The sequence below is a fragment of the Aptenodytes patagonicus genome, chromosome 5 (assembly GCF_965638725.1).
Source record: "Aptenodytes patagonicus chromosome 5, bAptPat1.pri.cur, whole genome shotgun sequence".
Lineage (NCBI taxonomy): Eukaryota > Metazoa > Chordata > Aves > Sphenisciformes > Spheniscidae > Aptenodytes > Aptenodytes patagonicus.
Genome location: NC_134953.1, coordinates 29,988,578 through 30,014,735, shown reverse-complemented (window position 1 = coordinate 30,014,735; position 26,158 = coordinate 29,988,578). Strand labels below are relative to the sequence as shown.

The 26,158-nt window shown below is 39.5% G+C and overlaps 1 protein-coding gene across 1 annotated transcript in view; it reads left to right on the top strand.

Moving 5' to 3' along the window:
- ADAM12 (ADAM metallopeptidase domain 12) overlaps positions 1-26,158 on the top strand; it is a 187,246-nt gene that overhangs the window by 134,586 nt on the left and 26,502 nt on the right. Inside the window, exons 11-13 of the mRNA XM_076338142.1 lie at positions 2,466-2,614; positions 20,895-21,072; positions 25,963-26,052. Of these exons, the coding sequence (XP_076194257.1) occupies positions 2,466-2,614; positions 20,895-21,072; positions 25,963-26,052 (417 nt within the window). The remainder of the gene's footprint in view (positions 1-2,465; positions 2,615-20,894; positions 21,073-25,962; positions 26,053-26,158) is intronic.

Here is a 26,158-nt window from a genome sequence, read left to right as displayed (position 1 = left end):
GGAACTGAGGCATTTACATTTCAGTGAATTGCTTAAATGAAATAAAAGTGTGTTTTAGGAAACTTATTCCTACAACTGAGTGAAACTGCATGAAAAGTACCAGGATTTGGGCATTTGCCTGTTCTAGCTGTAGGGGACAGTATTTTATTATTACGTTTTGATCTGAATCTCAGTGGAATAAAGCAGAGTTCAGCTGAAAGCAGCTGGATGTTTTGTGCAACAGCTTATAATATCTTAACAGTAGACGGTTGCTTATTCAGTGGTTGTGAAACTGTTTGTACTGCTCAAGTTAACTTTAAAAGACCCTGATGGAATAAATCAAAGTCACATTGCTATTCATTTCTTTAGTCCTTGTGATACTTAAATGGTCTCAGTATCAAATGGGACATGTCACTGTTTGCTTTGATAATCTTCATTTATGCTGTCTTCAAATAACCTCTTCTGCTGAGACGTCGCATTCCTTGTTTTAAAAACCCTCTCTAGAAACTGATAAAATTGCATTCCAAGTGGATCTGAACAAGTAATGAGAACCGCATGGGCTGTAATAATTGTTTGGCTATTCAAGACCCAAATTACATTCCAGATCATTTATTGCTCTAGTTTTGGAGTGGACTGTGTGAATTCTTGTTTTTATTTTTAATTGCCAGCTTTAGAGGTGTTCAAATAAATGTAATCTCTGTTCAGTAAGAGACACTGGCAAAATGAAGAAAAACTGAGGTCAGTTTGTTGTCTGTCTAGGTAGCTCAAAGCTTAGAGGAGTTTCTGTCTTGACCACATAGCCCTAATTTCAAGGCATCGCTCCAGTGTGCTGCTGGTAAATTATATGGAATTATTTCATTGTTTTCTTAATTTTCAGTCCTGGATTGTTTTCCAGTTGAGTGAGAGGTTGTGCTCTTTTTATGACATCAGGTTCAATTACATTGAATTCTCTAAATATTTCATAAGTTACTATGAGTACAAAGATAAATCAATCTGTATGTGACTAGTATCTAGATAAGACATCTCCACATGTAGGCATGATGCAGGAGTATATATTTTCTTGATTGTTACAGATTATTTTGCTCAACAGGTTTACTCTGTTGTTTCTTTTACTAGGACAGGTTGTACAGCTTCTTTCGGCAAACAAGCATCTTAGAATATAACTGCACACAAACCGGCTGTTATGTTAGTCACAAGATTTTTATATTAAAATTCTAAAATTCAGGAAAAACTGAAAAGAGATCCTTTGTTAAAAGATAAAATTCTTCTGAGTTTATTCCAAATGCAGAAGGAGTAGTTTCTTGTTTTCAGAATGCCTGTATTCTCTTTTTTATTTTATTTTCTGTTTGAGAAATGATTTACTAATAATATTAGCGCAGACAGATGAAAGAAGAAACTCTTAAATCTACCCCGAGTCATGTATTAAGGAATTCATTAATATATAGCTAATGTTTTAGACAGTTTTACCTTTCACTTCTTTTTAGTCTGATGGTTGGCTTAGATGATACTAAAAGAGTTATTTAAACTGAATATATTCATATATGCTTTTAGAGCGGGCAGGTGTACATAGTAATTCCATTTACTGACTGATAAATAGTGGATCATGCATTTATATTACACGTTTGTGCCTTTTGGGAAAGCTTTCATATGAGTACAGTGGAATTTTTTTCCCTCAAGGAAAATGATCAATGTGGAAAGGTCTCTTACTTGTGGTTAAGCCAAAACATCAGTCTGATCAGCAGCCTGTAATCAGACCATGCAGTGAATTTCTCAGAAATAATTGTCCCAGAAATCAGCATTTCAACAAGGATTATTGTTAATATTTCAATTTTGACACTTGCAACATTTAGAATATTCATAGGTGTTAACAAGAGGCCATTGAAGATTTCGACTTGCATTGTCCTTTCATTTTAAAAAGGAGGTTTTCAAAGGTACTTGGTTTTTCTTACAAGGCTTGTGAAACCTTGTACTCTCTGATATTAAAGAAACAATCTGAAGAATATTAAATAGACTGAGTGAAGTCCCTTGCTGCATTTGTAATTTGCCTCCTGACATGAAGGATGTTCTAACTTTTCCCTCATCACACTCATCCTCACCCATAAATGATTACCCTTTCCAACACCCCACATCTGGGTGACTGTTTTCTGCCACTGCCATGTCTTGGGAGCTTGCGGGATTTACTGAGCAGGGGAATTTTAAGCCCTAAATAAAGAGATGGCCCAGATGTTCAAAGCTGCCCAATGGTCTCAAATGTCTAATGTGCGGGGCAAACTGGGTGGCCAGGACAGATAGCCTGTCCTGAAATTCCCAGTCTGCACTTGGTATATGTGGATGAATTTAAAATTGCGTCCATTTAACAACAGTGTAACTGCAACTGGTAAGTTTATAAAACATTTCAAAGGACAGGCAATAGGACCTCAGGGGGGAGTGTGTATTTTGAATTGTTTTTGTATGTCGACTTCACTAGTTGTTTTGGTTTTTTTAAGGATCACTCAGAAAACCCTCTAGGTGCAGCAGTCACCCTGGCTCATGAACTGGGCCACAATTTTGGAATGAATCACGATACATTGGAGAGGGGCTGTAACTGCAAAGCATCTACTGATAAAGGGGGTTGCATCATGAACCCCTCTACTGGGTAAGTGCGAGGGTAAGCACTGGCAAGTTACAGTTATAGTGGAAAATTTTTAGTTTTGTTTTGTGTCTCAGGAACATTTAAGGGGAAAAAAGAAAATCTTTTCAACACCTGTCAAATCTTCGCAGCTATCCCCCTCAAGCTGAAACAATTATACTTGTTATCAGACCATGACATGTACCATTGTACCTTTCTATTTCCCTGTTACCAGTGTGAGAGACAAAAATGCTGTAAGCAATTGGTTAATTAAAAAAAAAAAAAACAACCACCAAAAAAACCTGCATTGCAAGTGTTGAATCAGAACTTCACCTTCTCTCATCTTGCCAACCGAGTATCATAGTCATAATAGGAAATGAGCAGTGTCCCAAGGCCAAGACTAAGATGAATGTGTAGGAAATAAAGTAATGCAGGAAATATATTATTAGACTCTCTGTAAAGCCTTTGTCTTGTGCAGAGGAGGTTTTTAGTTTTGCACAAACTTTTGCATTTCACCCCTTGTTGTAAGTGTGTAGCAGTATTAGGATGTGACCAAATTAAATCTGTAAAGTCAGTGGGGTTAGGTCGGTGCAGTGGCTGGAGGGAAATCTTCCAAGAAAAGATATAAGACAGTGTGGGACATAAAGCCAGTGAACCCATGGTCATCTCTCTGAGTCAGTGCTGAACAGTTACTCTGCTAATGATAAAGGCACTGTGTCAACGGAGAAGCAGACTGTTTTTGTAGGCACAAAAAAAGTACAGGCACCATGGCAAGGGTAACTAGTTACAGCTTGCTTCTCTGTATTTTAAAGTACTGTTAGAAACTGAATGATATAATGAATAGTTCTCCATGTCCATATTCAGACAAGAACCGATAGGATTAAATTGAAGTAAGAGAGAGTAGATTTACCAAAGCTTTCTGATGGTAAGCGATGGGCTGGACTGGATTGCCTGCAGAAATGTTACTGCCTGTGACTGGAAGCTGGTAAGAACCAGTCGGACAAATATCTGTCAGCAGTGTCTTGTAGGTACAGCTGGATTTGCCTTGGGGCAAGAGGATAGTCTAGATGATCTTCTGATGTCTCTTCCAGCTCCAGCATTCTCTGTGTGTGCTTAAACTTCATCTGTTGCTTAAAAATCTTTTCTGGGAATCGTGATCAGCTCAGCCTCTGCCTTCTCTGAGACTGCATGTTTCTGGGAAAGAAGGAGAGTGATCTGGGAGAGGCCAGGGAGTGTTGGGCAGGATTGCTCCCTTCTGGTCAGCCTAACAGCAGCCTTGGCATTTCTTCGAAGGCATGCTGTCACCCTCCTTCAAGGCAGAAAAAGGGATTCTGGCCAGAGGCCAAGCACAGCAAGTTAAGAGACAAACAAAAGAGAGTTGTGTGTGTGGAGGAGGATGAGAATGATTTCTACAGTTTGGAAAAGAAAAATACCTTGGCTCTTCTAAAACAATAGGTATTAAATATCCGTATGGAACTGCATTCTGCAGCATGTCAGGGCTCCTATGCACACTGTGAAAACAAACTCAAACTGGAAACAGGGCTCTGAGGTGAGGTGATGCAGTAGCTGGTAAGCAGTGGGCAGACAGGTCTGAGCTCTGGGCTCTGAGCTCCTGAAAGGTGCATGCAAGCTTTAGTCATCTCAGCTGAATTCCTGGTTGGGCATCCAGTTACTCCACTTTGGAAATAAATGCAGGAGATGCTCTCAGGACAGAAAATTCTAGACACTATCCGAAATCATCCTGTGAAGGTATCTCTAACATCAGATTAGATAGCTCTTCCCTGGTTCTGCCTTCTGCACCAGAGTCCTTTGGGTGTATCTGAAGCTGTCCTCTATGCTGGATGTGCCAGTCCAGACACTTGGCTCTGGGTTGGCTCAGGGCATGGACAGACCAAGGTTGTACCTGCTCAGTGTCTTCCTCAGATATGAGTCCAAGCAGCTCAGCTCACTTTATGTTGGGGTTTCTGTAGCACCTTACAGATTAAAGGCTGTGCTTCCTTCAGCAAGGCTGTCCGTGCCCAACTCTAGCACCCCACAGTTTTGACAGTTTGGGGAGGGGGCCATCAGGTTATACTTCAGCTTTGTAACGCTCTCTTCGGATTCTTACCAAACTATATACAACTTGTGCCTGAGGAAGAGTTGTGGCATTCACAGAACTGAGCAGGCTGTTTTGTTTGCAGTGATTATTGATTTATAAATGGAAATTTTAACATCAGGTTTATAGCCTTAGGCTTTACCTTCATACTGTGCTGTCGATCTGTAATAAGTATTCTGGGAGAATACTTTATGCCTTAAGCCAAACTGCATTTTACCAATTTAAAATTAACACTTTGAATATTTACCCAACATCTGACCAACAGTAGTATTCCTCTGAGCACCATTATTCAAGGAACGCTGAAGAGTTTTCGGCTCTGGAAGTACGTGTCTGTTAAGGGAAGGCCAAATTAATATTCCCTACTTGAAAAACATTCTTAGAATAGGAAAAACATCAAAACAAAGGCCATCCCAGGAAGCCAAATACATTTAGAGAGACAGCCTGCTCTCTCAGTATACTCATTGGCACTCGCTCTGTGCTCTTCTAATTTCTATTGGTTTAAGGTAGATTTAACAAGTGCAAGGAAAAAAAAATCTTTGGGCTGAAGCTAGTGTAAAAAGTACAAGCCCCTGAGAAGTCCTTACCTGATATCCAAAAAGAATAGGAAATTTCTGGGTTATAACAGAAAAGCCTCTGTAAACTTAACTTTGGAGTCATTTGTGTGGTTGTGCAGCAAAAGGGAATGTTTGAAGGTTTTTTACTTAAAAGTGATTTCATTAATTATTGCCATCTTCTTTCAGTTCTTAGGTTTCAGTCTTTGAAGAGGTCTTGGAAATTACTTATTGGTGGAAAAAATCTCCAGGGATCAGTGTGGAATTTAAACTCTGTTGGATCTATCCTTTAATGAGCTTCCTATAGCTTTTACTCTTAAAAGATACCAGCAAGATGTGTACCACTTCTGTGTGAGCTACAAATGCCTTAAAGACCTGCTACTTTAGCAAAATATATTTTGTATAACATGGAATTAAGCATATAAAACCCCAAATTTGTGGCATTCCAGGCCTTTTAGGGATTCAAATATCTGCTATCGAAATTACATAAATCCCACTGTAGAAGGGGTTTTTTGCTATAGAAATCATATCAACAAGGAAATATTTAATACTAACACATTGTTCCCTTTTTTATGCATATGTTTTAATGATATTCCTTCAGTTTCTTTAGTTGTTTTGACCATAGACTGTTCCAAGTGAAAAAGAAGGATATAACAAGTCTTAAAGAGATTTGCAAATCTTTTTACTTAGATCGCAGTATCTGAAGACTAAGGGACAAGGCTGACTGAGCGAGGCCATTTCAGTGTTCCACTTGTTTTCCAAGTATCTCCCTAAAGTTTCCACTCTTAGGAGTGAAAATACTCTTCCTGACAGCTAAGTAAATACAGAAAAGTTCTGATGAAACCCAAGGCATTAGTCTAGATCTAACTGCAACTAAAAGCAGAATTTAGCACAAACTAAATTGTGGAGCAAAATTATGCCAATTAGCAGTGCTTGTTTATTTAATAATTTTGGAAATGCACTTTTTTTCATCAAAATTGAGCACAGGTATCTCCATGGGGGTTGAAACCGGTTAAGTTCCCCCAAAGTAGTTGAAAGGTTAAGAGTTAATATGCACTTGAAATTTCTTGCCAGCCTTAAACATTTTTAGTTAGTCTTCTTCCCTCCTGTAAACCCAAGGGTTTATATTTCCCCTCACCCACATGTCTGTGTCCTTGCCAATAGCATGCTCTTCTAGTTTATATATAGGTGACTTACACAACTAACTTGTCATCAGGGAAGTTGAGCATGCTGTAAACATGTTCTTCCTTCCCTCTAACAGAAAGTACTCCTTGATGCCTGTCTATCCCCCCCCATTAGTTTAGGTGTTAATGAGAGACCAGGAATCCATTAAGGACAGCCAGTTTTACCAGGCTTATTCAGATGCTGATCCTACTGTAGTCTCCATCCCTTTGCGGAGTCCCATGACTTGCTGTAATGAAAGCTTCTTTCCTTGCCATCTTGCAGAAATGTGTTGCTCTTACCTGGATCAGTTCTTGTTGCTGAATCATCCCAGCCATGGCTAACTGAAATGCCAGGCAGGCTCCTAGGATAGAGCCGTTTGTTTCATCTCTCTTTGCACTTCTGTAGACAGAAGCAGGTTTTCACCATGCTGTTAGAAAAGAGGATGATGGGAAAAGGGCTGCTTTGTAGTCTCGCCTGCAGTCCCATTTGCACCTGGCTATGGGAACGATAGAGATTTTCTCCAAGTTTGCCCTGCTACCCACACCCCATTTCTTTTGCTATCCATGTATTGTGAGATAAAATACCTCATATTAACCTGGAAGGGTGCATGCTTTAACCATAGGCTGAAAGCTGTCTTTACAGCTGTAAATCATGGGGAGCTTTTACACACCCATTCAGCAGACCCCACTTACCCCATTGCACTGAAACTACAAATGGAAAATGCAAACCAGCTTGGAGTTTGTCCTTGCAAACAAGTACAGTAGTAGGAAGGCAGGATAGGTTTGTGCTGAGGAACCACGACTGTGTCTGCAAGGGCATACCTTCAGATGCCCTTGAACTCTAGCATCAAGCACTGTCACTTTGTGTCCAGTCTTCCAAATCCTGCTGCACATCAAGCACAGGCTGGCAGCAGGTCACGTAAGTCTACTTCGACTCTTATTTCTACCTTGGCTGTAAATTGCTTCTCTTCAAAGACTATGATGAAGAAAAGATTAAATAAATGCAAAGTAGTTGAAAATAACAAATCCTTAGGAAGAGAAAAATACTGTATGGGCTATTGTTTCAAGACACGAAACAAGTGGTATATATTTAGAAAGTGCAAAACCTGATGTGTGAGAGGTCTTTGCCATTGCTATTTGCACAACAGACATTTAAATGAAAGAATATCTCTTCAGAAACTTATGTTAATCTAGATGCCTAGTAGGCTTGTTTTTTCTCTGTTCCAAGAGTTGCCTTGTTCCAGGGCGTGTGCTGGTTTGTATCCCAGTGATGGCACAAAGCATAAGGGGCAGAAAGCCATTTGGTGCCATGCAGGAAGGTCTCGGCCAGTAACATAAACAAGGAAGCAGCTTCTCTATGATAATTTCTCTGCACAACAACTCCCCTTTGTCATGTTCCTTTTAGAATGATGTTCCTTTGGAAAAGTCAAAGAATGAATTGAATCCTTCTATGCCTGCTTTTTTTTTCTGCTGTTCTTATCTTGGATCTTGTGTTGCCATTTCCATTTTCACAGCTAGAATTTAAAGTCGGTACATCTTTCTGATTTGGTCAGGTTTTAAATTCAAGTGGAGTTTGGACTGTGACACTGTGACTTCGTGCTGGTGGAAATGCCTGTGTTTTGCCTGTGCTGCAGGATAGCCTGGGGCTCTGTTCCAGTCAGGGGACCGGGTTTTGTGTAGAGATCATAAGTGAAAAAAAAGGAGAAATGGAGTTGAGATCAATTCTTTAACCTCTCAGCTATTGCTCATCATTTTAGAGGAATTTTATGGAACTGTGCCTCTCAGTACAAAATAACAGCTAATTTTGAGTAATTGCCTCTCAGTACACAATTTCACTTTAATTATTGAGTTTTTGGAGGTAGGGTTTGGGGGAGGAGAACAATTAGGAACACAGAAAGAGCACATAGTAGAAATTGTACAAAGTATATAGAAAAATACTGGTTCATTTACTGCTGAAATTTGGAGAGGACTTTTTTTTTTTAACGAATCCAAAAAACACCCCCTGTTATCAGTATGTTTTTAAGTAAAATTGAAACCTTTATGTTAGAATTAAAACAGATAGCCAATGGGAAGCTGCATATTTGTGAATGAGGGTGAGAGCAAAATACAATTTGTTAAGAATCAGCTGACAGTCCCAAATTAAACTAATTGACTCAATCTAAGTACTACTGAGGAGAAATGGGGAAAAATTAAAGATGGGAAGGACCATCAAGGTCAGCTTGTTCTCTCTATTAAGGTAGAATTAAATGGTAGGTCATGGGCATGTGAATTACAGAATCTGTGTATAGGGTCTCTATCCAAAAGCCACCCGATATTTCTGATTACCACATTACACCCACACCATGAAATATGGGTTTGGGCAGAGAAATTGGCCCATGGATCTAAACCCCAATGCGATTTGCTCCTGTGCTGCAGTTTACTTCCACTTCTGGTGAACTAGAATAGCGTTTTGTGGGACTACGTGATAATCCAGATGATGGAAATCATCCAAGTTTAAAACAAGGCTTGTCGGGGCAGAAGAATGTATACTAATGAAGATTATTTAGTGATCTGTCTGGCAGTTCAGGCGTACAGTTATCCCAGTGCAACCGGGGGAACTGTGAACAGCAGGATTGGGTCAGGGTGAGGAGATGCTCAGCAGCTTCTTCGTCTGCCTTCCCCCCCAAGGGCAGCATCTGAGGGAACAGCACCCTATCATTAAAGTGTGTTACACAACTGATGTCCTTTGATGGTGCTGAAGGTCTGTTCTTCCCTTGTGTATCACTCATTACCATTAATGAGGTTTAGGACTGCACATCAAAAGAAGGCTAGTAACACTAATGCTGATTTTATAATGCATAAGTATATATTTGCATGATAGATGGGTGGCTGATGTCTCCTGGAGAACCGTTTTGCTCAGTAGGGTTGGCTCTCAAAGCCTTTTGTGGGCAGTCTTGTTATTTTGTCATCTGCTTTTGTTTGATTTTTGTTTTTAAACTGCCATACAAAAAAAAATATTTTACTACATTATAAACATGTCGTTAAATAAATAAAACATAGTTAAAATCTATTAAGGACAAGTTAGGAAAGTACTAATCATATGTGTCATTTATTGTATTAAGTATTAGTTTCAATCACATTTCTTCCTTTTGAAAAATGATCTCAAGGAAGCAGGATATAAGGTCACCTTGATTTTGGTTATTCAAACTCTGAACTGGAGTCTACAGAACCGGGCTATGAAAACATACACCCTCCAGAGATTTCCAGCACACTAGCTTCAGGACACAGTCAGGTGTGCCATGAAAACAGCATTTTGGCTTTGGTACCAAATCAACTTGAAGTGAAAACCACTTATTCCAACACTTCACAAGGTAGAAAAAACAAAAACAAAAGCTACAAAAAAGGCAAAAGGTCATGCTAGAAATGGGACAAGAATCAGAAATACAGTGTGGGAAAGGACACTTTAATTTACTGACTGGTTCTCTTCTTTCTAGACATCTCGCAGCATCTTGTAGCTGCAGAACTGTTAAACATTAGATAATCAAACCATTATTAGTTAGCACAGTATTTCCTGACCCCTCTCAGTTTGTTTTCAGCTGTGCAGACCTCACTTCGCATTTTTTGGTCTGGCAGCTTAGAGACATTAAACCGTGGAGTCAGCAGAACTATCTGGAATTACCTCTGTTACAATTTGAAGAAAATGAAATTATCTTTAAGATGTAAACAGTTTCTAATTAAACTCTGAAGCTGTTTATGTTTCCAAACCAGTCTGAGCTGAGCTCTGCACAAAGACAGACTTCTTTGTTGTCTTTTTCTTTTTTTAATAAAGTTGATATACTGATGTAATAAATTGCTTGTGACAGAGCTAGGTCTGTTGTGCCAGCACTGCAACTGCTTTTTTAAAAAAACTTAAGTAAGTAACATATCCCTGTGCCCTAGTAATTTAGCACATTGCATTCTGGTCCTTCCTTTAGTAGGAAACAGCCACGAGATTACAGAATAGATTTATGTCAGTCTTTCACTTAACTCCAAGTAGCCCCATGTCTGCAGTGCATTTGGCATTCCTTTTTGTTAATAATTTCCATACATTACAGATATATTTAATTGTTGAAGTAAGTAAGATCTGCGTTGAAGAATTAGTAGCATTGCTTGAAATACGTTGCACGTTTCCCAGTCCTTTATAGGAGTGGGTCACTGTTAACAATTAGCACACAGAGCTATGGCGCAGATCTTTAAGAAAAAGATTTTTGCTTTTTGTTTTACTCTTTCACATTTCAGTAGATGTGCTGTTAGAAGTGAAAATATTTGGCTTTTTTGGTGTATTCTAGAGGAGAACTCGTACAGATTTACAGCATGCATTTTCTGTAAGCGAGCTGACAAGGAGAGAGGTTAGTTCTCAAATGAAAACACATTTTACTTCTGGTCTGATTATTTATAGCAGATACTTAAAGACAAGTCACGTTTTCTACTATGTGGTGTATCCAGAATGGGTACAGTTTTACTGGCTTGGATGCTGGTATGTGAGAGCTCAGCTGCATTTTGTCTTGTCGGTGTAATATCCATAGAAAATATAGCTCTGTAAGTGACATTTTTCTCCTGCAGTATTGCTATTGCCATGACCCATGAGAACAAATCATGTAAGGACATCTCCCTTTATCTTAGCTTTCTGTTTCATCAAAAAAATTTTTCAACCTGCAGGGATAAATCTGTAGTGCAGTGCATGGAGAATTAAGCACACAATGTCCAGTTTTAATTGGTGTTAATGAATTCCAAATTCCAAGAGTATAAATGGAAACATACCTTAAAGGACATATTCTTAAGGTCACATGAACGCTCCTTTTTGAACATGTGTTGTATGCCCTGAAGCACTTTAAGGAATTGATGTTGACTTGGAAGGCTGAATCACTGTAATTAAATGATGCCTACAGCTGCATTTGCCACAGTTGTCATGGGAATCGCAGAGTCTTTTGTGCCTGGGATAGATGTGCAAAATGTTTAAAATTCAGAGAGGGGAAGATGTCCATTTTACCCCAACAATTGCTTCCCGCAAAGTCATTCTTTTTCTTTTCTTATGTCAAAGCCTATTACAAAGTCCCGGATGCATTTACTGTAGGATTCTTGTGGCAGAAATGCAGGTAGGCTCCATTTCAGCTTTTTAAAACTGCATGGCACAGCCCCAGTGGTGAGATGAAGATAAGCAACCGCCTATTTTAGTGTAAAGTCACTGGAAATAAAGAGGTGAAATAACTTTGGTGTCCTAGGGAGCCTTTCTGGCTTCTTCTAACGTAGCATGGAAATTGCGTTCATCTTTGTCATTGATGTTCTCCTGGCAGCCGACCGGCATTAGATGTGAAATCCAGGCTCCCTCAAAGTTGATAGGAAAGCTCCTAAGGACTTCAATAAGGCCAGGATTTCATCAAGATACCTATGGATTCCTTTAGATTTCTAAGGAGCCTTTCATTCCTGTGAGTGAAAGCTTTAATTTGCTTGCTTAAGGATCCTGAAGTCTCAGATTGTGGCTGGATCCATTCTGTTCTCACAGCTTGAAATAATGATTATATACAATGTTGATACTAATCAGTTGTTTGGGTTTTTTTTTTCGTCCAAGCTCTGTGAAAAAGAAAAGGGAAGCTAGAAAAAATGATTCATTGTTACTTTATATTTAGGATTTTTTTTTTAAAGAATTTGACTTCCATTTGTCTGAGGTGATTTACATGATATGGGAAAAGCTGTTTTTTTTCTCAGTGCTTATGTTGCAGTATGTACATCGGGAAGGTGGAAATGCTGGGGTAATTCAATCTGATTTCTGGCCCTGTTATGCCTCAGTTATCTTTCCTCTGGATCTTCTAAAAAAAAAAAAAAAAAAGCCATGCTGCTTGCAAGTCAGATACTCGTGTCTCGGAGTACCTACTCGTAGGTAGGACAGATGTTAAGTGAAATCAATATGAGCCTGTCCCCCAGGTATATATTCTTTCCAGCTTTCTGCAGAGTTCAGCCATTTTTCTCTAGCACCCACTTCTCGCCGACTGGCATCTCCATAAGCTTCATTCTCTTAATGCTTCTGTGACTGCTCTTCCCAGTGGGCAGCTTCTTCACATGCTTTGTCCAGAGGGCTGCTTCCCAAATCTCATCTCCCTGGCCTGGGTTCCTCCTTGTGGAGTTTAGCCATCCTTGGAGTCTTCTTCCCTTAACTTGCTGGCATTTGATCTGCTCACCTGATATACAGGCTCATCCTCACCCAAATCCATGTGCTGAGGCCAAGTACCCACAGTATGGCAGGTCTTTAAATCAAGCTGGTCACACACACATCAGCTGGGAGGATAACTGTGTATGCTTCTTTCGTTCTTTAGGGTGCAGTATATCACAAGTTGTGTTTAGGATACACACAGGCAGGACAGGAGCTTGTACTGGTGAAAGAGGGAAATGTCCATAAATAAATATCATGGGTTGATTTATCTGTATTACAATCTGGGTTTGATATTCCCTTTTGTTTCGTCTGCTTTAGTTTTTGAAAAATGATTTTGTTCTTCTCCCTCACCCAAACATGCTCTCTATAGAGTGCCTCCTCTCAAAACCGCGTTCCCAAAGTCAGAATTTTTTTTTCTCCCAATCTGCTCCTGAGCTATTTAAAAAACAATTCCAAGGTTTTTCAAGGGAGAAAATCAGAATGTAACTGCCTAAAACAAAAGCTGGTTGTAAAATCATGTTGGGAACTAAATGAAGTGTCATCATGATGTAGCGGTGCCCTAGCATTTCAAGCTGGGTCAAACAGCGCCTTTTATCTAACCAGAAATCAGTAGGAAGCTCACCTTCAGCAAGGTATTTTGAGCAACGAGATGGACCATTTGTCTTTATTTGCTAGTCACTGAGGATGTTGTGTTTTGTGTGACAAATTTAAACACAGGGCATTCTGGTTGTGCTTCTTATCTACAGTTTCTTTCATTGCAGGCGACTGCTGGCATGCACAGTACGCCTGGTGCCCTGCTCTTCCTTAGCCTGGGACCAGACCTGACCTAGCCTTTTCATCCCTCCCTCTGCTATTTGTTGCTTTTTTACTTTTACTGTAGTCAGCATTGGATTAACCTCAAATTCTAAGTAGTAGATTGTGAAACCTGAACTCTCAGCAATCCAGCAAATTTTTATTAATGAGGTAGTGGTCTAAAAGGAAACAGAGCAAAAGATGAGCCAGAGGCAAATTCAAACTGATTATAGCTACTTTCCTTGGCTGTCTGGTTTCCAACAGGAAGAACAGTTGTCTGAGTTCAATTCCCATAGAGCTTTTGCAATGCAGATAACTCCAGCATATAGTCAGAATACTGTCAGGATTGATAAATTGGTTTAGTATTGCTTCACCCCCAGAACACAGAAATGAAAGTCACAATAGGCCTCTCAACAAGAAAAAACTTCTCTGACTGTACATTTGTCAAAGTAAAAGTAACTGCTAATAATGTTTTATCTGGCAGTTTTGTGACTGCAGAAATATCAAGCCATGATAGTGTATACTGTATAAAGCCATTAAGTTTTGTTCCTTTGCAGAAAGTACTTTTCTGAACCACCCAGCCGTTTGTTTCATCACTGCTATCTGCCCTGAAGTCCCACATTCAGTACTATAAATCTGCCTTTTTGAATATTTCGGGTAGTTAAATTTTCACCTTCAGTTTAATGGGAGAGGTCAAGTCTCAGCTGGGGCTATGAAAATTCAATCTAGGCACCTGAAGCGAGATTACTTGAATGCATTCTGGGAATGTGCACTATCCCCAGGGCCAAATTAAAATGAAGCTAAAGCATTTGTGTGTGAAGTTTAAACACTTACTTGGAAAGACTTTCTTTTCAATAACCCTGGAAATTTCATTGTAGCGCAACAAGCCATTGCCACTACACATCAATTAAATTAACCACTAGTGTGACATATTCACAGTTCTTTATTGGAAGTGTAAAAACTACCATGTAGTGAACATGACAAAAGCTGTAGGAGAAAACTAGGCTTGTTTTTAAATCACTGACCATGAACTCAGACAGCAAGAGCTTTGATGTCATGTATAACCACATGGCCCAATTCCATGCTCTACTTTATTGATGCTCTAGGGATTGAAACTATAAAAGAGGAGCAGGAGAGTGAAAAATAGGCTAGAAAAATAAGTATCAGTTGTCAGACATCTAGTGCCTTTTGAAGCAAACTTCCCATTTCAATACTTTATATAAATAAAACCACTCTACATTTTTAGCTAAATCCTTCCAACACTGCTGAAAAAGGTGTGCCCCATCAGCTCTGGGACTGGTGTCTTGTACAAAGTTCTATCATGTGCTGCCTGCACATCTTCCAGGAGCCCAAAGAGTCTTCCAGTTTACCCCCTCCTCCCAGTTGTCCTGGGTGTTTGACATTTGCAAAAGCTTTGGGTGGGAGGGAATCTGCAGATACCTTCAGGGTCTCCCTTTGCTTTATTGTGCTTGTGGGATCTACTTTAAAACTGCATTTGTGTCTTTATCCCTCAAAAGTACTTACAAATGAAGACATTGTTTACATAATAGATTAAAAAGCCCTTCCATATTATGGCGCTTGTCTACTTTTAAACAATTGCTATTAAAACATGAGGTGTATGAAATAATGTGTAATGAAAGAACTTTATACATGAAGGGATCTGTAGTATTTGAACACCTATTTCAATATAAAAGAAAACTGGATTTTATCTCCTGCTTAATACCTAATTCTGTGAGGTTCTTTATGCTTACTAATTCATTAACATACTTACTGTATAGAATAGCTGAAGTGTCAAAAAATGTCATCTAATAGCAAATCCAGTTTTATTCTAGTAGGCTCATATCTCTTAGGAAACCATTAAAAGTTGTTTTCAAGAGATGGAGAGCAGTAATAATGTCTAGAAGGTTAAAACCAAGGGGGATGCTTTTTAGTGGGAAAGAATTATGTCAATTAGATCAGGAGTTAGAGGAGGCTGGAAAATTGTCATAGTTCCTTGAAATCAACACCTCACTGGGTCTAGAAACATTCATGTCGCTTGAGCTTCTACCTTCTAGAAGTTTATTCTTGTGTTACTCTCTCTACTGGTGACATTTTTTCTATGGAAAAATCAGTGATTTAACAAAAGCAACCCTATCTCTATTTTTTAAGTTAAAGAAACCCTATTTTTAGGTTCCTATGTAAGACTGGGATATGCAACAGAAAACCTACACATTTGTGCATAAGTTATTCTGTAGAGTCTGAACAAGAGGGAGCTCAAACTCACATCTTCTGCCTCCAATAAAAGGATCTGAATTGCTCTCCTCCTCTCCAGTTGTAAGTGAGCCACTGTGCAGCCAAAAATCAAGAATTCTGGAGACTAAGGAGAGTAAGTATTCATTTTTGTGAATCTCAAAGGGTCCTAGGGTCGAGACAGACACAAAGAGACCCTGCGATGTTCAGTTTAGACAAGGTGTTGTCATGGACTGTGTTGGAAATTCAGGTGCTTCACTGGTGAAATTTCTGGCTCAGAGGGCTGGGACTCAGCACCCCTCTTGTCCTTGAGCACCTTCATGCTCCTAAAAAGCATGGCTGATGCCTTAGCTATTTCCAGATATGGCCTCTCAGGCTTGATTTTTCAAGCATTCTGGACAAAGCCCAGTCCCAGTTTTCTGCACCTTTGGATATTAGCTAGTCAACAGTTGTTTCAATAAGTATGCTCTGGAAAATCAAAATGCCCTTTTAAAATTAATATAATCTCCAATTATCATATTACCTCAGGGAGGAAGGCCTGGTGGTACTTAATAGAGCTCTTTGGGGCTGTTGTGCATTTTAATTGAGTGAATAATTGTAAAACACTTCAGGGCCTTTTGGTAAAAGGCTCTCTATAAACATTGCCATAATGCTGAATAATCAGGTTGCGATATGAACTGGAATAAATGAACCCTATAAATAGATACATAATTTATATATACATATAATGTATGTGGGTATGTAAACCAACATTTTGGAGAGAACAAGGCAGTTACTTTATAAAAGTCCTACAGTTCTTGAATAAGAAAAAAACCTGAGATTGGATAGCGATAATCATAATAGTCAAAATGTTAGTTTTCAAGATATTGTGAACCTGCAGTTTATCCTCCTGTGCAATGCATAGAGAATTGCCAGAAGCATTGATGGTGTTACCTCTTCAGTGATGCTTCCTGAGAAACAGCAAAATATGTTGTGTTTTATGGTGGAGGAACGGTGGAGAAACAGTGGAGGTAGATCCAAGGTACTAAATGTTTAGACGCCTACAGATGTAGACAGACATGGTTTGGAGGAACTAAGGGAGTTTCACTTCAGACGGCTTTCCCAAGGTATTGCTGCAATGCAGTGGTAGGGTTTGGAATGGAGCAAAGATCTCCTGCAGCCCAAGTCAGTGCCCCTCCATGCATTTTCCAGATGGAGCAATGAAAAAGACAGCAATGGTGAACATGGCACACCAGCCTCAGCAGTGGTATCGATGCTGGGTCTGCAGCTGCTCTGCTGTGTTAACCTGCATGAATCAGTAGCCACTCTTTTTCTCCTGAATGCTTTCCCTGTCTGATCTCTTAAGACTATAATTTTCTGGGGCAGTGACTCTCTCTGTTTCTGTGCTTGTACTCTCTTGTTATTCAGCCCATTAGGAGGGGGAATGCCTCTGAAATGGAGGTGATAGAGATGAACTTTTATAGTTCATGCAAAAAAAGCCTATGCTGGGCAACACAGTGCTAGTACAAAGAACTCTCTGTTCTTAAAAGGGACTTGACACAGTGATGATGCCACTTCACTTAGTTAATGAAAGGAGCCATCTAATACAGGCTAAATGCAAAACTACATAAAGAAAACTGGCATTTGAATGGCTTGAGCACTTGAAATATAAATGAATGGGACAAGACCAGACTATGTTTCTAAAGGAATCAATTACCAGGCATCCTCTTACTACTGTGAAGCTCTCATTTGCAGGAGCAGTCAAAGCTATTTTTGCTGGGAACTAGGATATTCATTGCTTGAGATTAAGAGCATCTTTTGAGCACCAAGGAGACACTGAGGAATGCTCTGGATTCAAGAGGGGTAGAAAGACTCTGAAATTATTTTCCTTGCTGTAAACCCACTGAAGAGACTGATGTAGTGCTGGGCACGATTTGAGTTCTGTAGAGTAGTACCCACAGCCAGAATGGTTTGACAAAATGATCCATTGTGTATTAAATCTACAGACTCAAATGGTGTAGAACATGTGTGGGCTATTCAGCATCTTAGAATAGGAATTAGGTTGGACTAAACTTTCCTTTCTCTTCCCAACTGCAGAAAAATAAGGATCTGTAAAAGAAAATGTCTTGAGTGAAGGATAACGAAATATACCGATTGCTAATGAGTTTTTTACCTCTGGAAGGTTCTCCAATGGCCTATATGAGCTGGTAGCTGAGGGTTTTTCTGATAGGATAAGTGTCTGAGCTACCACAGAAGGCACAAATATCCCTGTTCAGCATGTTACTGAAATCTTGGAGACAGGTCAAGGACTGACTTTACTGTTGAGACCCCATTACCTTTTCCCACCAAAAGGTAGTCCTTCCAGGTGAGGTCTGAAGCCTCGTAACAGGGTAGTGCAAGGAAGCTTGCTGCATTTGTTCAGAAGACGAGTTTCTTTCACATAACCATTACTTTGTCATTTTTCACAAGCTCCAGATTCACTTAAACATCGTGCCTAATGCTACTGACATCAGATATCTATAGCTTCCCTTCCCATCTGCCAGGGATTTCATGCTTCTGATGAAACAGCTTTAAAATTGCAAAGACAGCCAAAATGTGGCCTAAAATCACAATGATCAAACGCTGTGGCTGTTACATGGGATTTTTTTTTTGTCAAAGAAATGAAGAATGGTTGTATGTCAGAATATCACGGTATTAAAGATCAATTATGTTTCCTATGAAATAACAACTGGCATCAATTGATGTGGGATCTTCTCTTGCATGGTGTGGTTACCCTTCAGTTGCTCTGTTTCCACTTTTTGGGTCCATCTCTCATTTTGTATTGCTTTATTTTGGGCTTACTTCGTAAAGAAAAAGTATTTTCAGAAAATTTCATCAAATAACATGTGCTGCACTGATGTCAGCTGAGGAAATCAGCATCAAGAGCAGGAAAAGCCAGAAGATGAATGGATCTCTTAGTTCAAAATAGGAAACAGCTTGTAGTTCCTTTGGGGGGAAACAGAAACCTCATTCATTAACAATGACATTATTTCACCTCTGGTACAGAGTAAGGATTCTGTTCTTCCGGTGATGGACAGACACATCTCACATTCATGCAAATGACCCTGAGCATTCATGGATACAAAGGAACAGCCCTAAAATATTGACAGTTTTGACTGGTGAGCTATTCTTATGATCTGTGTGTGGCTGAGACATATGGCACAGGGAAAAATGCGTTATTTGTGTTCCTGAATTGATTTCAGTCTGTGTAAGGTATGTATGTCTCCCTGTCTCATTTCAGTGGATATCAAAGTAAATCTGTGTCACTGAAGTGAAGGATCTTGCCTGGATAATGCAGTATTCGTTTATTCATACTTTGATATGAGGATCATGTCTGATCAAGCACTCCTATATTTTGTGCAGGATTTATCAGTCAGATGTATCTGGGTTTCTTGAGTTTTTTCTGGTGTTTGATAGAAGTGTACATCCATCTACTTGTTCATAGTCACGTAAACAAAATTTTGTGGTTTTTTTTTTTCTGATCAAACTAAGAGTAGGACAGGAGTTTGTGGTGTCTTGTTAAGAACATCTCCAATTGCTCAATGTAAAATGGTCAGTAGGAGGTTTTCCAAGTGCCTTTATTTTCTGTTCCATTACTCTGAGTACCTTCCCTATTTTCCCTTGGGGCCCAGAGCTGCAGCTAGCAGCCTGACTCCTACCTCATGCTATTCTGAAATTTCTTTATTAATCTTAGACTCTGTCATTTTGCCTAAACATTGATATTTTCCAGAAATCAGCTTTTAAAGTGGAGATGCCTATTAGCTTTCTGAAGTCATATGTCAGTGAATCACAGACCTGGTTTAACTAGACAAGCCCTATAGTGATACACAAAAATTATTTTCTTCTTCAGAGTCATGTTTATGTTCTTTTCCAATGAGCTGGTTGTTTTATCGCAAACGACTCTGTAAAACAGATAATTTTAAATAGGCACAAAATAAATTCTGTTCTGCAAGGTACCCATAACCTTCGTAGAAGATCCTAATTAACCTCCTTATGTCAGCAGAGAAAGGTCTATTGCATTTGTAATTGTCAAACATTTATTTTTTTTAATAGAAATTATCCCTTTCTGATACCTATAGGCATCATCATTCACAAAGCAAGCTTTTAATTTCAGGATGTTAGGAACAACAGTAGATTAATAGAATTCTGAAGTTCAGCAGTGCAGAACTTCCATCTATTATCTTGCTCGTCTGTAAAGATTATGCCCTAATAACATGTGACTGATACAAAGCATTTAGTGAATAAAGTCCAGTCATTGTCAGGTTGGCTCCCTGTGCTGCCATAATGTTGAATTACTGTTGGACCATGGAGCAGCAGTGACGAAGGTACCAAGTCTTAGGGGAGATGCTGTTTTATGACTTGGTTGTGATCCAGATTCAACGTAACTATGTGCACATCTCAGTGCGGAGAGGGCACAGCAGACTTTAGGACATGACTCTGATGGCCAGATCCAGGTGCCACTTTGTCTCATATCTGTGAATCAAACTGCAAATGTTCATTAGTGAGAATGGAATTAAGTCCTCCAACAGAAAAACACAAATTATCTGGTGATATTTGTACTACACTGGATCATTTTGATAACATTGTCCATGTATTTTCCAAAAGAAATCAAAGCCACTATGTACCTGCACAGCAGGGCCAAATCCTGCTCTCAGCAGTGTGAATTCAAAAAATGTATATTTTCAATAGTGTCTTTACAGTCATCCTGATTTAAAGTAAGAACTGTATTTGCTTTAATCATGCAGTTCCCAAGCTCAACTTTGATGAATTGCACAAGCAGGCTCTTATCAAGTAACTCGGTGTTTTTCTCTATTTTTTTCCTGAAAAGAGCAGGAAGTTTGCCATACTGCAGAGCAAGATGAATGAATTTGCCATTTGAGGCTGAATTTTCCAAGAAGGATTAGGATATTTTGCAGTCCTGTAAATGCGGGAATCCTCCTTGCAAGCCCAGTATTTCTTTAGGCTCATGATCAAAATTTGCTGTATAACTATATATGCAAAAGAGGGATAAGGAATTCCAAACGTGAACACTTCCAATCCTTAACAGCAGCTACAAATTTAAGTGAAAATTATGGAAATTCCCTTACTCACAGTCAGAAATTACTAAATGTTTTGGGCACAATTTCACAGTGAATTGCTATTTCTCAATCCTATGTTAAAGGGTTAAAAAAAATGAACGCAATCTTCGTGTTTGTGCACAGATGTGCTAAAAGGTCACCAGCAGGACAGGAGAGAGATGTTTTCATCTGATAATACTACCTCTTTTTTTTGTCTCTGTGTATTTTTCTTCTAGCTATCCATTTCCCATGGTATTCAGTAGCTGCAGTAGAAAGGACCTGGAAAACAGCCTGGAAAAAGGAGTGGGAATGTGTCTGTTTAACTTGCCTGAAGTCAAGGAGTCCTTTGGTGGACAGAAGTGTGGGAATGGCTATGTGGAAGATGGAGAGGAGTGCGACTGCGGGGAGCCTGATGTAAGACACCACCTGAGAATTACTGCTCACATCCTGTCTGCAGGTTTTTAACAGTAAAGACAAATCAGAATTGGTTTGGCATGTTTAACACTACTTGGTGCAAAACCAAACTTTCCCTTCACTGCTTCTACCTTATCAGCTTAAACCTCAGAGACCTCAGAAATGCAGGAAATTCCTGCTTGACTTGCATCGGAGTTGCTAAAGTTCAGGCAGGGCTTTGGTTAAGAATGTGTTTGATTCGCCATTAGAGAGCAAACTGTCTCATGGTTTGTCCAACAGACTAACCATGACTAAAAGTCATGTTCCTAACAACAGAAATTCCTTTTAAGTACTAGCTAATAAACTAAACTCAAAATAAATTTGTTAACGTTGCTCAAATTTCTCAAAATACCATGCGTTAACTGAAGGTTTGTTTCCATATATGAGAAGCCACTCATATATATTTATATTAATATAAATATAAATAGTTATATAAACATTAATATTGCCTAGGTATTTTCTCGCTGCAGCCAGCTTCAGTTTTTAGATACAAGACCTTTCCCTCCTTCTCTATGAGATTTTTCTTTGCCACTAGCCAATTACCTTACTAACAGAAAGAGCCTCTACTGCCTCCCAGAAAGATTGCTACTACTTAAAAGATCTTTCCATTTGGTTTACTCAATGTGTCAGAGGACTGCTCCGATCAGGAGGAGATAGGCAAAACCTGGGGGTCAAATAAGGTCCGAGCTGACATCCTTATTCCTTTGGCTTCCCATGCTCATTGGCTGTACTGAACTTCTCTTAGATTATCTGAATTAAATACATCAACAGATGAGGTATTTGTTTCCTGTGATAAATATGGTTCTGCAGACAAAATAGATCAGGGCAGTTAAAACAGTGAGATATTGCTGTATCCTGTCTATACAGTATATTGGATTTACACAGGCCATAAGGATTTCCTGACAGTTCACTCATTCTTCAGGGTAACAAGGTTGGAGGAAGCAGGCTTATCTTCTTGTTTAAAGTCAATAGAGTGCAAGCAGCTTGCAAATGTCTTTCTAACCCAGTTATCTTTCTCATTTTCACTTTTGAATGTTAGCGATACCTTTTCAAGTCAAAGCCACTTAATGTCAGCAAGCACTGACTTGATTTGCCTCTGCTTTCTATGTTTTTCCTTTTTAATTATATTGGAAAACTGCAGCTTGGGCCCAATTAAATTAATTTGGAATTTACTGCTATAATCTGGGTGGTACCAGAAAATCCATTAGATTAGTTAATAATTCACTGCCCAGTCATTTATACCAGCTGAGTTTTGTCAATAGTGTTGCAATATTTTATGGCATGGAAAGCTGTACAATAACATATGCTAGTTTTATTTTATCAGTGATCAGAACTAAATATCAGTCTGAATATGTAGATGTAGGTGGTTGGTAGGGATATTTCTCCTTTACTCTAAGTAAAATATTAGCCCCGTGTTGAGGTCTGTGCTCACTGACATTCCTTAGCGGTAGGACAGCAATGGATTCATAAGGATGGAGAGTCGTGAGTGTAGCACACCTCCCATCCTTCAGACAACTCTGGAAACACTAATGTGGTAGGGACTGTTTGACCACCTTCATCCACACTACGGTCTTGTGCGCATCAGGCGCTGGTCATTTTCTTGAGTATAAAGGATGCTGGCATGCCCACCACCAGGCCAAGAGTGTAAGACCTGACCAAGGATGATATTACCAATTCAGCTCCAACTTCATTTTGGATTATATTACCAAAAATGTCTGACATGCTGCAGTGCCTCTGGAAGGAGGGTTAATGTAGATTACACATGGAAAGATAGAAGAAGAAAAAATAAAATAAAATAAAATAAAATAAAATAAAATAAAATAAAATAAAATAAAATAAAAAAATCCTTGGTCCCTGAGAACTGAAAGGTGACAAATGTGGCTAATTTTATAATGGGCTGCAAGGGGGATCAGAAAACTACAAATTGGTAAATCAGAAGTCAGACAAATTACTTCCAAATGTAATTAAGAGCTAGTGCCTGAACAGCTGTGACATGCCAGGGACAAATCAACACAGCTTTTGTGCCAGGAAATCTTGTCTTACAGACCTATTGCAGTGCTCTGAAGGACTTAACAAGTGGACGGAAAGGGACGATGCTGTTACTGCAGCCTGTCAGGAGTTCAGAGAGGCTTTAGACCAAAGCCTTTCACCAAAGCCTCTTCAGGAGACTAAGCAGCTATAGGATGAGAGAATATTGCATAGGCAAAAATTGGGTTAAAAGATAGGAAATACAACCAGGTATAAATCGTCCATTTTATGCAGTGGAAGGAGGTCTGCTGTGATGTATCCATGAAATGTGTCCTGGGGACTACACAATTCAGCATATTCATAAACAGCCTGGGAAGACAAGTAGTCTTAAATTTGCTGATGATATTAGTTAGGATGGTAGAGATGAAAGCTGTCTGTGAAGAACTGCAGAGGAACCTTCTGAGATAGCTGGACTGGGCATTAAGATGACAAATGGGATTCAGTGCGGAGTGGTGCACATTCCAAACATCACATGTAAGATGATGGACTCTGAGCTGACTCTGACCATAGAGGAACACGACTTCAAATTGCAATAAATAGTCTCATTAAAATGTCAGCTCAGTGTTCAAGAGTGGTCTAAAAGGTAAATAGGCTGTTAGAAATTACTAGGGAAGAAATAGGAAAACAAAACAAAGCACCAGTAGGCCTCTATAAATCTGCAGCGTACTGCATCTGAAGCTGCATGTGCAGTTTTTTCCTACCCCTCCCTGATCTCAGGAAGGATAAAGCAGAATGAAAAAGGTTGAAAGAAAAGCAATGAGGTGGTTCAAAGTTTTCGAGGGGCTCTGGCTGGAAAAGAAGAAAATGGAAGAAAATGCAGCAGAAGCTGATAAAATCATGAGTGAAATGGAAAGAGTGAGTAAGGAGCAATTGCCCCCCAACAAGAACTGTGCGTATAAAGTTAGAAAGTGGCAGGTTTCAAACAAGCAGGAGGAGCTGCTCCCCAGATTGTGTCGATTACTTGCGAGTTCCTTTCCACTGAATGTTAGAGGTGCTAAAAATGTCCGTGGAGCCAAGGGAAAGCCAGGAGACTAAGAAGGTATCATGTATGTGTGTTCACATTCTTGTCCTTAAGCATTTTCTGCTGGCTGCTGTCAGGGGGACACAAGGCTAGAAGGGTTATAGGCTGACCCAATGTGGTCTATCTTGTGTTCTTAGAAAAGAGGGCTTGAAAACAACGTCCTGTCTACAGTATCTGACATCATGTAGGTGATGCTAGAATTGCTGTTGCATTAGTCTGTCTGAGATGCTCTGATGAGCCCAGGAGACCTACACCAAGAAACCCAACTCCCATCATTGCTGTTGTTACTAATAATAACTACTAATAATAAACTACAACACAGCAGTAGTTTTGGGTGGCAGCCTCCAGCCTCCGAAAGCTTTGTGAGCCTTTTCTGTTTGCTTGCCTGTTTATGTTAAAACCGTTCCTGACAATTTAATAGCCCGGGCACAAAAACTATTTACCAAGCTTATTCCTTACAATGAGTAATAAGTGAGTGAGCAATTGGAAATTTCAAAGGCTGCAGTAACATCATTCAAAGAGCTGTGTCTTCATCCCAAACTGTCTGTGGAATGCCGATTGCTTTCCGTGGCTGGCTGGTGTAGGGCCAGATGATGGGCTATAGGAGCTGACTGTTTCAGAAGTACCTTAATTGGACTGACATTGCTTTCCTCCACTCTGCTTTTCTCAGATTGCTATTGAGGTGAATTTATAAAATGTGCTTCTGTGCAGAGGAAAGTTACTTCTTAAATACAGCAGCTGCACAGAAATATTTGCATAGCCTGCTGCCTTCCGGCATGATCAAAAATAGGTGCAGGAAGTTGTTCTACTGCTTCAGAGCAGCACAGTTAGCTTTGTATATTCAGGCAGATATTATCTAAGAAAACAGTGAAATGCTGAGAATCATTTTGCTCTTTATTTGTGAGTGCTGTGGTAGCCCTATCTTCCAGTTGGAAAGCTTTACAAAAGCCAATAAAGTAACAAGAGGCTGTGAACATCATTCTAACCCACTCATTTTTCCTGTGTTCCCTATATTGTTAGTGATCCCTTGTTAAGTCAAACTGACTTAACACAGCTGAAGAGCAATTTTATCTGCTGCTATTTTTGTTAGAGAGCTGAGATTCCAGCGCAGCTGATGTAACTTGCAGCTTGTGAGCATAATCTTAGAAAAACAAACCTTTATTTTCCAAAACTTCTTACTAGCTCATTCTATGGAGAGTAAAGTTTGCAAAAGCCCACACATGCCACCATCTAATCCGTAAGTGTGAAATTGGGATGTATCAGTTAGTGATACTGCAATTCATACTTTTCTCAAAGCTCTATTACTGGCATACCCTGATAAGAGATTATACGGAATAGTGTCATCATCTTTCTTTGTGGCAGCCACCAGTCTCCATGCAATACAGAAGTTTGGTGAGCAACTATCACAAAATAGAGAGCTGTAGTGGTGATGCTCAGTAACTGTAACACAGGCCCTGGATCCTCGCAGGAGGCAAGGGAATCATTCCACTGATTTTTGTGGAAATAAAATACTGTACTACTGTATCAGGATTGGTATCAGCATACTTGAGTTGTTTGTGATGTTTGGGATTGGATCCATAGCTATAATAAACCAGCCTTCCTCAATGGCTTCTCTGGTTTTACTACAATTACTGCGCTTGTTGAATCTGAGGACAGACAAGACTGTTTGGATCAAGTTGTAGAATTTCATGCATAATTCATTATTTCATGCCTAGCTTTTCTTGGCGGAGCTATAGGCAGCCTCTTGATTTACAGCTCATTGTGACTGAAAGTTGTCTGCTCTAAATTTATCCTCCATCTAGGAATGTACAAACCGGTGCTGTAATGCAACTACCTGTACTTTGAAACCGGGAGCAGTGTGTGCCCATGGACTTTGCTGCGAAGACTGCAAGGTGAACCAACAGAAACATTTCTTATCTGTGTGGGGTGGGAAGTATTCCATAATCTTCCCAACTGCAGAGCAGTAAGCAAGGATACAGAACAAGCAAATTGGTATCA